This window comes from Sesamum indicum, linkage group LG13 (genome assembly GCF_000512975.1).
Source record: "Sesamum indicum cultivar Zhongzhi No. 13 linkage group LG13, S_indicum_v1.0, whole genome shotgun sequence".
NCBI classification, from domain to species: Eukaryota; Viridiplantae; Streptophyta; class Magnoliopsida; order Lamiales; family Pedaliaceae; genus Sesamum; species Sesamum indicum.
In genome coordinates this window covers 1,349,586-1,362,597 of record NC_026157.1, presented here as the reverse complement: position 1 = coordinate 1,362,597, position 13,012 = coordinate 1,349,586, and the positions used below count along the sequence as shown (strand labels likewise).

General features: G+C 33.7%; 1 protein-coding gene across 1 annotated transcript; it reads left to right on the top strand.

Moving 5' to 3' along the window:
• On the top strand, positions 1,740–13,006 carry LOC105176066 (alternative NAD(P)H-ubiquinone oxidoreductase C1, chloroplastic/mitochondrial; the record flags this gene model as incomplete). Its single annotated transcript, XM_020698553.1, is given in 8 exon segments — positions 1,740–1,958; positions 2,064–2,263; positions 3,451–3,546; positions 4,385–4,451; positions 4,548–4,731; positions 8,074–8,167; positions 8,276–8,488; positions 12,869–13,006. Coding segments are annotated over 8 exon segments (1,038 nt in total), but the record flags the coding sequence as incomplete, so codon positions are not given.

The window sequence follows — 13,012 nt, the reverse complement described above, 5'->3', positions numbered from 1 at the left end:
TCGCATTTCTTGTTATTTTTTTTTCACGATATCATGAAAAAATAAATAAAATTAATTTTTCTATACTTTCATGTTAGAAAAAGTACTTTCACTATTTTTAGGTCCTTTCAAAATTCTTTGTAATCAATTTATTTTATAGCTTGCTATTTTTGAGAAGTTATCTACTCTTTACAAACCATGGCTGCACCACACCGGTGGGGCATGTGTCCTTTGTCAAGACGGAATTTCTAAGACACATGAGCATTTATTCTTTCAGTGTCATTATGTTCGTCAGTGCATTGCAGATATTCGGAGGACTGTACGGGTCAAATGGCCTATTCGATCGTGAAATATTTACGTAAAGTGGATGTCTTTTAAATGGAGGGGGCAACACGTCATCAACGCCTCATACCGCGCACTATTGGTGTCATTAGTGTATCACTTGTGGTAAGAACGGAATCAACAGATCTTTCAGCATACTAGCGCACATAGACACACTTGCTAGGATTGTACTTGAGGAGATTAGATATTTCATACTTAGTCATATCCTCCTCTCAGTAGTTAGTACATGTGCTCTATACCGACTTTGGAGGATCCCTTGGTTTAACGGGGCCTCGACTGCTTGAACCGTGTTGTTGCATTTCTCCTTTTATCTATTTATACAATTTACCTTTACTAAAAAAAAAAAAAAAGAGAGAATGCGTAAATACCATTTAATTTTGACGGTATTTTGGTAAATTAATATTTTTGGTGCAGTGATATAAAAAGTGTCATTTTGGTCTATAACATTCTCTTCTTTTTTACTAGCCGTTGTAGCACACTATTCTTGCGTGCATATAATAAATAATCTTTCAAACTTTAAAATATATCATAAATAAGAGTAAAATATAAAAACTAATACATTAGACTAAAAAATAAATATAAGAAAAAAATTAATTTATTAATTAATGTATAATTTAGAAAGCTGAATAAGTTAGTTATCTTATTAGTTCAAGGGTATTTTCGACTTCACAAAAATTAGTGCGATGGCGTTATTAACTACCATTTGTAAGTATGGAGGCCATTTCTTTTTTATATTAGTATAGATTTAGATAATATTGGTACATATAATATATATATTTTAAATATTAATAGCTAAATGTTTAACCTCAAAATAAATATTTTTTGGAATAATTATACTCCCCTTTCATGAGGTTTGATATAATTACACATAAACCCTCTATGATTTGGCAAATTACATCTACCACCCCTGATATTTACTTTTGTCTAACAAATAAGTCCCTCTATTAGTCAAAATTTATACAATCTGCTGATTTTTCACAAAAAAGTAAAAAAAATTATATTAACCCCTGATTGACTTATTACTGACTTATTGCATGTTAAATAAATCTTTTTATGATCAGATTACCCTCATATGTCTTCATGTGTTAATGCATATGAAAAGGTATATCTTCACCGTTATAAATGTAGTTTAGTTTGAAAAAAATTATTTGATCTGTAATAAGTTAATAATTAGTTAATTGAGACTATATGTCAATTTTTATTTAATTTTATTTAATTAATATCAATAAATTCAATAAATGTTAACTAACGAAGAGACTTATTTATGAGAAAGAAACAACTTAGAAATATTAAATATAACTTTTCAATTATAGAAGCCTTATGTATAATCACACCTAATCTCATGGGAGGAGAGGATAATTATTCCATACTTGTTTTTTACTCGCAAAGTTAATTTGTTTGGGTGGCACTTGCGCTTTCTACCAACTATATTTATGGTACAAACTACAAAGCACTTCACTCCTCATTTCTCAAACTGCACTCGTGGAACCAAGACAGCCACATCTACATACTCCGTCCAGGCTCGCCGCCGGCCGCCCGTCGCCATCGCCGTCGCTTCACCCCCGTCCTGCCTTTCCACGGACGATCATAAATGGCGCACGCAGTTTCTTCTCTCGCGTCATTGACACTTTTCAGCCGTAAGCTTTCACGTTCTTTTCTGCTTCTAGTTTTTGCTCCGAGTGCTCGCTTTTGATGTGTTGATTGCGACTTCTATAGTTTTGCTTACTCAACTAAAATTCCAGGCCAGCGATTGCAGCGGCGAAAGTTCGCCCAGCCGCATTCGCGTAAATATTGGACCAATTCACGGTACTTTTCCAGCCCCGGCGGAAGTAAAGGACTCCGTGCTGTTGGTTCGAGTGAAACCGGAAGATACGATGCCGTTTCTGAAATTACTGAAAGGGAATCTCAGCCTTCCAGTTATGCATGGCCTGATAATGAGAAGGTTACATTTTTTGACTTCTAACAATAATAATTGACGCTTGTTTCTTTTTCTTTTGTCTTGGTGAGTTCTGTTTGTGGATTTGTGTCGGTAGCATGAGCATAACCAAGAAGCACTAGGAAATATTTTAAAATTCTAATTCATGAAAGTTAAGATTTAGAATTTCGCATTTTTCCTCGAGTCGCATTTTTTAACGTATTGCTCTGAAGTTAGATTTTATGGTACCATGGGAGAAAGGATATGATGAATATTTCTTGTTGAGCTTTTGAGTATCCATAAGTAGTGAATACTAGACTTTTAGATAGTATTTTCAGAAATTCATTTTCTTTGTTTGGTTATAAAGAAAGTGAAAATTATTCTGCCAACTTAAGATGCCGAGAGTTTGATTTCTTGAGATCTATTTCTCTTCCTTCGAGCTAGTGTACTTATTTAAAGATTATGAATATGACTTCAAGAGTGTTTTGGCTGATTTGTACTTTTGGAGTTCACATTTTGAAGTTCAAGTTCATTTCTCCCTTAAGCCAGAAGTAATCTTTTCCGGTTGCTATCATTTACCTTGCCTTGTAATATACTTGATCAGCCCCTGTTTCCGTGGATTTTCCTTTTTGTGCTCAACCTAATACAGAAAAATCATGTTTCACTGAGTCTGATTCTCTGAAGTTTGATGTTATGCTGAAGCATGTTTTGATAACTTGTACAAAATGATAAGATTTCTAAATAAATTGTCTGCTCTTGACTTTTTGCTATAGTTGGCAAAGGTTCAAAGCGTATTTTCCATGCATACTTATATTGATTTTAATTCGTTGAAACTATGTAACTTTCTTGTCATATTTTACGCTACAAGTTTTATGATTATGGTAATAGATTGGCATTATTTTAAGACCTTGGGAAGTTGCTTTTTTGAAGTCATCAAGAATGTTGTTATTAATTTGCAGCCCTTGAAACTCAATCCTGGGCGAATCATGTCCTTTAGTACTCTTAAGTACTCATCAGTGTGATATTTTCCTGATTCTTATATAACTTATTGATGTTTTGCAATTCAAGTTGGGTGTGATTGCTTGATGTTTAAATTCAGTTGAAACTTTCGCAATCTAATGCATTTTTTGTTAACTTTTCTGCATAAAAAATAGTGATTTATTATCTTAAATACATTTCTTTTTTGTAACACAAACCCCAGTTCATGATTACAGAGACCAAGGGTGTGCATACTAGGTGGTGGATTTGGGGGGCTGTATACTGCATTAAGATTGGAATCGCTTGATTGGCCTGATGGAAATAAACCACAGGTAACCTGTGATTTAAAACATATTTATGTTATATGCTATACAATTATTCCCTTGGCAACCTGGGTGGTGCATTGTATACTACAAATGCTTGACTTCAACTGGAGTATGCTGTGTATTCCACATTCCACTAAGTAGCTTCCTTCCATCAGCATTGACTTTTGAAGGTTGCTATGGAGTTCGTGGAAATGAGAATCAAACATTTGCATAAGAGTTGGAATATGTGCGCTTGTGCTGTTGCAGAAAAGGGTCACCATATTGATGAAGGGATGGTGGTCACAGAAATGCATCATAGGATGTGTTGATTTATACTGAAGAAGATATGTTGTACTTGAATGCTTGGGCCCTTCCATCTCAGAAAAAACATTTGATGGTTTTTCTGCAAACAAAGAGAAAGTAGATGTCATTTTCTCATATAAACATGCACTTCACAATCCATGCTGGGCATTCATCTTTATAAGCTCGTTAATGCAGCAGCTTCATCTGTTCTTTTACATGTGTCTGATACGTAATAGATATTCGATTAACAAGTGTGAGCCACATACTAGTGCATAAATGAGATAGAAATGCAGGACAATCACCAACAAGTAGAGGAGGGTAACCAAAACGAGCTCAGTTGAGCAAAATATGAGGCAATCTTGTACTTCGTTTTTTTATGCTGAAATGAAAAAGAAATTGTCTAGAGCTGGAAATTCACCATATCATGTAACAATTCTTGAGTGGAATATTAGATACAAATTTCTATACTTCTTGGTTGAGGATTGAAGTTCCCCGTGTTCAGAATATCTGTCACTTTAATGGCTCTTGCCTAGAAAATGAATCATATTTGTTAATGCAACAGGTGGTTCTTGTTGATCAATGTGAGCGCTTTGTCTTCAAGCCATTATTATATGAGCTCCTCTCTGGCGGTATATTTAGATTTCATTTGATGAAACAACTTTGGAGTCCCTAACTAGCCAATTCTAGTACCTTTTAATAATGTTTGCTAATTTTTCTGAGTGCAGAAGTAGACGAATGGGAAGTAGCTCCTCGTTTCTCAGACTTGCTATCAAACACTGATGTTCAATTTTTCAAAGACAGGGTGCAATCATTACATCCCTCTGATCATTTTCAAATGGATGGGGCTGCAATGTCTCATGCTGCTGGAACTGTGCATCTTGAAAGTGGTCTCCTTATTGAATATGACTGGTATATGTGATTCCTGGAAACCATGCTGCTTTATCTCATAAATGTCAATTTTTGCGTTGACAGCTTTTGATATTCAAATTAAATGTGGAAAAGTTTGAACTGAACTACTGAAAGAAAAGATTTCTGGTCCACATCCAACAAGGTTTGCATCTGATACCAAAGATCTGGTAGGGAATTAGAGATAGGTGAAAGCACTCAAATCTTTGGTCTCTAGTGTTCTCAGTGTGGTTATGCTTGTCTGATCAATACGTGTCTGGTTCAAACTTGGAATCTATATTACAACTTCCCAGATATATACATACTTATTTCCAGTTTCATGGTTATTTTTCCTTTTTCAGTTTACATTATCTTCTATGTTCTCTATGTGTTTCTCCGAGCCTTGTTGATATTCATTTGTGTAAAAATTTAGACATATTCATTTGGCAAATATCCGTATGGTGGAATCAGTCAATTCTATACCTTTTGGGATTATTAAAATAAGGTTAGGAGGAAGTTATATCTAGATGATCTTTGATTGTGTAATTTGCTGCTTACATATTTTCCTCATCTGAAATTCTTGAATTGGTCTGTTGTCTTTTTGGAAAGGGAAAAAGATGCTGTTTGCATTATTGGTTCTTCCACATATCACATATATAGAGATGGAATTAAGTGACAACCTACCAAAGATGACTATCCAAACACATAACAAAATAGACTTGCATATCTTAACATATGTTCTAAGACTCCCCCTCAACGTGGATCAAATATATTAATTATGCCTAGCTTGTTACACAAAATATTAAACTACTTTGCTCCTAAACCTTGGTAAAACTATCCGCCCTTTGGTTTAAAGGAGTAAAGGGACTGTAAATTTTCTGACTTATGAGTGCCTCTTGAATGAAATGACTATCGACCTCAATATCCTTCGTCCTCTCATGGAAAACTGGATTATAGCTGGTGCTTGATTGTTGCAATGCATAGGTACGATATCATTGTATGCGCAACCTAGCTCTTTCACTTGATTCTTTAACCACAGAACGTCACCAATAATGTTAGCCATAGCCCGATATTCAGCCTCTGCATTTGATCTAGCAACTGTAGTTTGTTGTTTGCTGCTCTAAACCACAAGATTCAACAGCAGTACAATACCTAGAAGAGACTTCCTATAATCTTTGGACCCAACATAATTTGCATCACAATAAGCTTCTATCTTGACATGTCCATGTGGTTTAGATAATAAGCCTTTACTAGTGGATGTTTTTATGTATTTCAGGATCCTAAGAGCAGCTCCCTAGTGATTAGATCGTAGCTTATCCATAAACTGGGCCAACCGCAAAGAGATATCAAGCCTAAATAGATTAGTTGCCAACAAGTCTTCTATATTTGTCTTCTGGATAAATACCATCATCATTCCAAAAATCAAGATTAAAATCCATGGGAGTGTCTACAGATTTAGTGCCATGCAAAAACCACCTTATTGAAGGAGATTATGGGCATATTTTCTATGAAATAGAGAAATCCCATGCTTGCTATGAGCAATTTCAATAGACAAGAAATACCTTGGCCTTCCCGAATCCTTACTGACGAAGTGCCTTTGTGAGTATCCGTGGTCTCTTCCACCCCTAATATCACTACTAGAGCTCAAACATCACCAACATATACTAGCCAAACTTGATTGCAACAATTCAGCAAAAACTGAATGGTTTGCTTGGTACCAATAGTGCAACTGAACTTATCAAACCATGATCTGGGATTTTGTTTGAGACCATACATAGCTTTCTTTAATATACCTTGGAGGTTGCTCCATAAATACAGTTTCGTGAAAATCACTGTATAAGAAAACATTTTTTACGTCCATTTGATCATAGGCCTCCATAAATATAGTTTCAATCAAATAACCGTATGAGAAAGCATTTTTTTACGTCTATTTACTTTGACTAACCGCAAAGGAGAACAACGCCTAATAGAATTAAGGCGGGCAACACGGGAAAGTATTTCAAAAAAATCCACAAGCCCTTAGCAACCAAACAAGCTTTATATCAATCAACAGTCCCATCAGCCCATACTTAAGGGTAAATACCCACCAACGAGCAACCACATCTACATTAGGAGGAGCATTGACAAGCACCCAAGTCCCCATGAAAATGAGAGCAGACATCTCTTATCCCCATCGGTATCTTCCACTTAGGATGCAAATTACCTCACAATATGAACTAGGGACAGAAATAGAAGACAGGAAGTTAGAAAAAGCATGACAGGACTTACATACTCAAATAAAGGAGAATGAGTTAAGGAATGAGTAGTGCGCGATCGTGTACTTTCTCGAAGAGAAATAGGAAGATTATCAACAGATGTAGGAGAGGAAGTCGAGCCAGGAGCTGCAGCGAGAGCAAGACTAGGTGGATCAGCAAGCATGGTAGGGGAAGAATGATGACATCAAGAGTACAACTGTAAAGGTAGAGCTGCTTTGAATGTGTAGAAATAGAGGAGAAATAGTAGGAATCCCAGAGGAAGAGTCATTCTTTGAGTAATAATCAGTGGATTTATAGAAGAAGGTAACATCACTCGAGGAGAAGAACTGGTGAGTCTAACCAGTGCAACTCAGGAACATAACAACCATACCCTTTTTGTGTCTGTGAATACCTTTGAAATATACACTTGATAGAGCTACACGAAAGTTTATCATTGATCAGGGGAATCAAGATGGATGAAACACACAATCAAATATTCAAGGAGTAACCCCAAACAATGACTTACTAGGGAAGAGGTGAGAAAATGGGATGTCCCCATTAAGAGCATTGAAGTAACAAGTGGTGAGAATAGCATCCACCCAAAAGGACTTTGCGACATGTATATGAGCCATAATAGTTCGAGCAACATCGAGAAGGTGGCGATGTTTGCTTTCTGCTGTACTATTCTGCTAAGAGGTATATGGGCAAGAGGTTTAACGTAAAATAACATGGGATTCACAGAATTCACAAAAAGTACCAGAAGTGACAAAACTGCTCTTTGGACAAACTTAGGGACATTATCAGTACAAGATATAAATATTAAATGAAAATTGGGTTTTTATTTCATTGTAAAAGAAAATGAATGCATTAGGGACTTGAGATCTATCCTTAAGTAAATAGATCTAGGTCATTTTAGAGTAATCATTAATTTAAATAAGAAATTACCTGAACCCTGACATTAGACTCATTTCGACAAGGACCCCCAACATCAGAATGAGCTTAATAGAATGAACTATGTTTTTCAACACGAGGTGGAAAGGAAGCACGATAACTTATTTATCTGAATGCTCTTGAATTGGGTACTTCAGTTAATATTGTCGGCTGATATATACTTCTTGATCTGGGCAGCCAGGTTGGTGCTTGCACTTGGAGCTGAAGCCAAACTTGATGTCGTGCCAGGTGCAATGGAATATGCATTGCCGTTTTCCACTCTTGAGGATGCTCATGTTAGTATTCGAACTTCCTGCAATAACTTTCATCTTGAGTACTTCTAGTACAACTCTATATCATGTCAGCTACATGACTTCTCCATATGTTGGTATTCTTTAATGCAGAGAGTTGACAAGAAGCTACGAGCACTAGAGCGGAAATATTTTGGTATGGACTCTCCAATTCGTGTCGCTATTGTAGGATGTGGTTACTCTGGAGTTGAATTGGCTGCCACAATAGCGGAAAGACTGCAAGGTAGGGGAATTGTGCAAGCAATCAATGTTGAAAGAACAATCTTGCCAAATGCTCCACCTGGGAACAGGGAATCTGCATTAAAAGTAAGTCAAGCAATTATGTGGCTACTGAATCTATTTAAAAATGTTGGATTTGATGAAAGACAGGACTTAAGCTAAACTTGGCTCTGGCATGGTGTCTGACATTGCACACCATCATTTAGCTATTGCTATTCTGTTCCTGATAGCGGGTCACATGTATAGGACCATCTATAAAGATAGTTAGAGCCCATTCCTTTGATTGAAATAGAAAATTTCGGAAGAATTTTAGGTTGGAATAGATTTCCAATCATCTGAATCCTCCTTTCTTTTCGAAATAGAAACACGGGAATCACTAAAATATCTCTTTGATTGAAAGAGTATGATTCATATCATAGATTATTCCATTGGAATCCAATGGGGTTCGAAATTCAGAGGTTTTTATTTTAAAAAGTCCAAAATGCGTTGCAGAACGATCTATAAAACAATTGATATGATTTGATTCTCAACTCAATTAGTAGTACTTCTAGAGTCCACTTCTTCCCCACACTACGAGTGAAAGGGAAAATGTAAAGACTACCATTAAAGCAGCCCAAGCGAGACTTACTATATCCATGTGAATTATGTCCCCTATCTCTATAAATACGAAGGAATTATTTCGCACTAATAATAGTGGAATCAATGGCATAGAGTCAAAAAGTATTCTGCCCAAACACTATTGAGAAACAAATCCAACAAATCGATTATGATTTCGAATCCGAAAAGATTAAACACAAGGAAAATACGTAGTAACATCAAGGAATGGGAACATGTAGGAATAAGATCACATTTGCTAGAATTATTGTGCGGGAAGTGCTAGTGTGGGACAATCCACCTTGACTCGTTTTTATAGTTTACACACTTTTGTATTGCCGCTTCTTACTGCTGTATTTATGTTAATGCACTTTCCAATGATACGTAAACAAGGCTTTGCTGGTCCTTTATAAAGAAGAGATATAATAGATATTTGTAATCAATCATTTATCACTTAGAGGAGGAATAATAGGATTTTATTGCTACAAGTATGGATTATTGAAAATAGTAAGACATGGATTTGGATACTTCCCTTCAACTAATTGTGTCAAATAAATAATGTGTGGAGTTGAAGGGAGTTCTCCAGAGTATTGCATTAATATCCTTTGTTCTGAACTTTATCATCTGGATTGTTTCGTCTTGTCTATCGAGAAATATCACATTCAAGCATCTGGAGTATTTCCATCTGTCAGTCTTTACTCATGTAGACTAGTGCCATTCAGCTTGTCAATATGTCTTCCATGCTTTCCTCTCATAGTTTTATTTCAACTTCTCTGTCTGACATTCGTTTGCCCTAGTGGAATGGCTTATTGGCAGAGAAAGGTCAGGGTAGACTTGGTTTATGCATTCTGATTTATGCTGCATTTAGGGGGTGTGCACTGTCCACAGTTTTATTAACTCAAGCCAAATCAAAATCTTAAATGGTTTAGTCTGGTATAAGGTTTATATTTACAAAATGTCGGTGCTAGGTTTGTTTTTAGTTTATGAACCATATACTAAATATCGAATTATACTTTATATGGAACTTTTATGTATGGATTTTTATACTTATACTATTCTTTAATTGCTAAAACTAAAATTAATAAATAAAAAATGCAATAATATTATTTAATTTTCTATATTTACTATCTGTATTTAAAAGATAAGAAAATTAATTGAGTTGCCAGTCTATAAAACCAAAGGTCTATTCTACAATTAATTTATCTAGTTTTTATGTGGAAAAACTGCTCTGGGACATCTATATTATGTATAGATAAAAGTTTACCCCCATCCAAAAGAATATAAGCTAAATAAAACAATGTCTTACTCTGACTGAATGAACAATGAAAGAAACTTAGCATTTAATTAGTGTTTCTATTCCCTTGCCATGATTTAGATGACCTACTCTGATCATATCAGAAATTCACCCATGCTACACTCCCTTATTGACTAGTGCCATTCAGCTTGTAAGGGTCTAAATGTAATGTCATATAGTTAAACGCATAACAAAATACTCCCTAGAATTATCGTAGTTAGTAGATAAAGGAAATAGTTGTTTTACAGGTTTTTAATCTTTTATATCTAGAAAGTCAAGTTATAGTTACTTTTGAATCCATCACATATAATATTCTCAGTAAGCAAATCTTCTAGTAATACAATATAGAAAAATAAAAAAGAAAATGTTTACTAAGAGTACTATAATAAATAAATGATTATTATGATTTCTAGGACGATTATAAATTTCAAATTACAAATTAAAAAAGATTGTTTTACATTGCTCTACAAGTAATTGAGACTAAACCTAAAAATATTAGTAGATTTTATGACATTGCTAAATTCTAAGATTGTTTTTACAGTAATGCATTTAATATAATAATTATAATAGGAATTAATTGATTGATTGTTTGTTTGGATTATTCTCCTTATAAGAAAAGTATATGTTATCGTGATTTGTAAAGTATTTTTCATAAATATAAACATTACATATACATCTACATATATCAATATTTTTAATATTAGAACATGCCTTCTATCAGTGAAATATTGTAAATATACCCTCTTAGAATAAAACAATTTACATAAACACTCTTCATCATTACATGAACAAATTATATTAAAAATTGAACATATGAAAGGAATAAAACTTAAAGATGGTTAATTGTACTATTCGTCTTAAATTTCCCAACACATGGTTAATTTTTATGTGGATTGAGCATGTACATAAGATATTGTTAAGTAACCTATCACCTTGTGGGTGGAATTGACACAAAATGGACATTCTTCTTGGTAAAAGTTACTATTGTAGAATAATGGTTAGAAGGATTTAAAAGACACTATTGCATTAAGACATTTATGGTTTAGCAATGGTTCACGCACGCACTACTCATTGTATTTGATTTTGTATTGTTATTATTCGTAGCTAAAGTAATGATGATATTACTAAGGTATGCCTTTATTGGAATATTTTCACTTATAGTGAGTTAGTAACGAGTGTAGATATTTTCCTAGCTAATATTCAAGCATTGCCTTCTTGAAAATTAGAACCCTGCGAAGACATCCTTTATATAAACATAACACATAACAAATTCAACCCACCCAAAATATAAATATCATAAATACATTAGGGGCATAATAATCATTTAATAAATTTATTAGTTAATTATTCTTAAATTTTCTAAATTAAGGTTAAAATGGTAATTTCAGCACTTATGGGTTAACAAGTGGAATATTTTCGGGAGGGGTGTAAGTGTAATTTTGAAACCTTTATTTGGAAGAAGTGTAATTTTGTATTTTTTTAAGGGGGTTAGGTGCAATTAACCCTTATTATCATGTAAGATAAACTAAGTTAATTGGGTTATAAATTTACATAATAATGATCTCTAACTAATGTCATAGTCTAATTAAAAACAAATATTTATACCACTCTTTATTGGCTATGTGATATATTTTATTGAAACTGAAATTCAGCTTGAAGAATTGAAGATACAAAATTCAATTGCATTTGAATTTATCATATATTGTTCTATTAAATTTATTAAAAGAATTTATATTTTACTTCAGATTAAGTAAACTTGGATAAAGACATGATATGGTTGACCATTCAAGATTAACTTTTTTCAAACTGATCATACATAAGAAAATATAAATATTATTGGTTAAAAGATGTGAATTACTTCAAAACAAATATAATAATTTCTGCAACCAAAAAACTTAAGGTTACATAGACTTATGTGCTACATACTAGATGGGCCGCTTATTATATTTGATCTTTTTATTGTTAGAGGTAGACAGTGTTTTCTTTTTTCTAATTTTGAATTCAATCACTCATGCAAATATGCTTTTTTATGTTTTTATATCATCCCAATACCTATACTTTAGTTTCTTCTTACTCATACTATGTTATGTTTTTACATGAAATTTTTGTTTCACCATCTTTCTCTCTAGTTTTTTTAATATGTTGGCCAACCTTTTGACATTCTAACATCATCTTTAAATATTTTTGAACATATTAATGTGAAAATTCGACGGTTACTTGCCCCACATCTCAAGGCTTATGCCCCAACGCAATAGATGTGAACATATTAATATTTCTTAAAAAAACCATCATGTACAGTACTACAAATAATAAAATTCTACAAAAAGTAATAGTACTTAAAATTTTATGACAAAAAATGATGAATTGAATGACAATAAGTAGGACAAATAGATTCATAAGTACTATAAGGTCATCTGTTACTCATTAATTTAGTATATATTTAACAATATTATTTATAAACAGTATCATCCTTTTGATACATGAGTAAGTTCTATGAATGCTTTGTGAACATTGATTTGATTTTTACCTAATTAAAACGACACCTAAAGTTGTTCGCCACTAAAAACTCTTTCTTGCAGGTTCTCTCATCCAGGAATGTTCAGCTTTTGTTGGGTTACTTTGTCCGCTGTGTAAGGAGAGAGATTCGGGTGGGGACTTCACCTGAATTCACTAATGATGAAGCTGTTCATGATATTCTAGAAGCTCATAATTGTGAAGTGAAA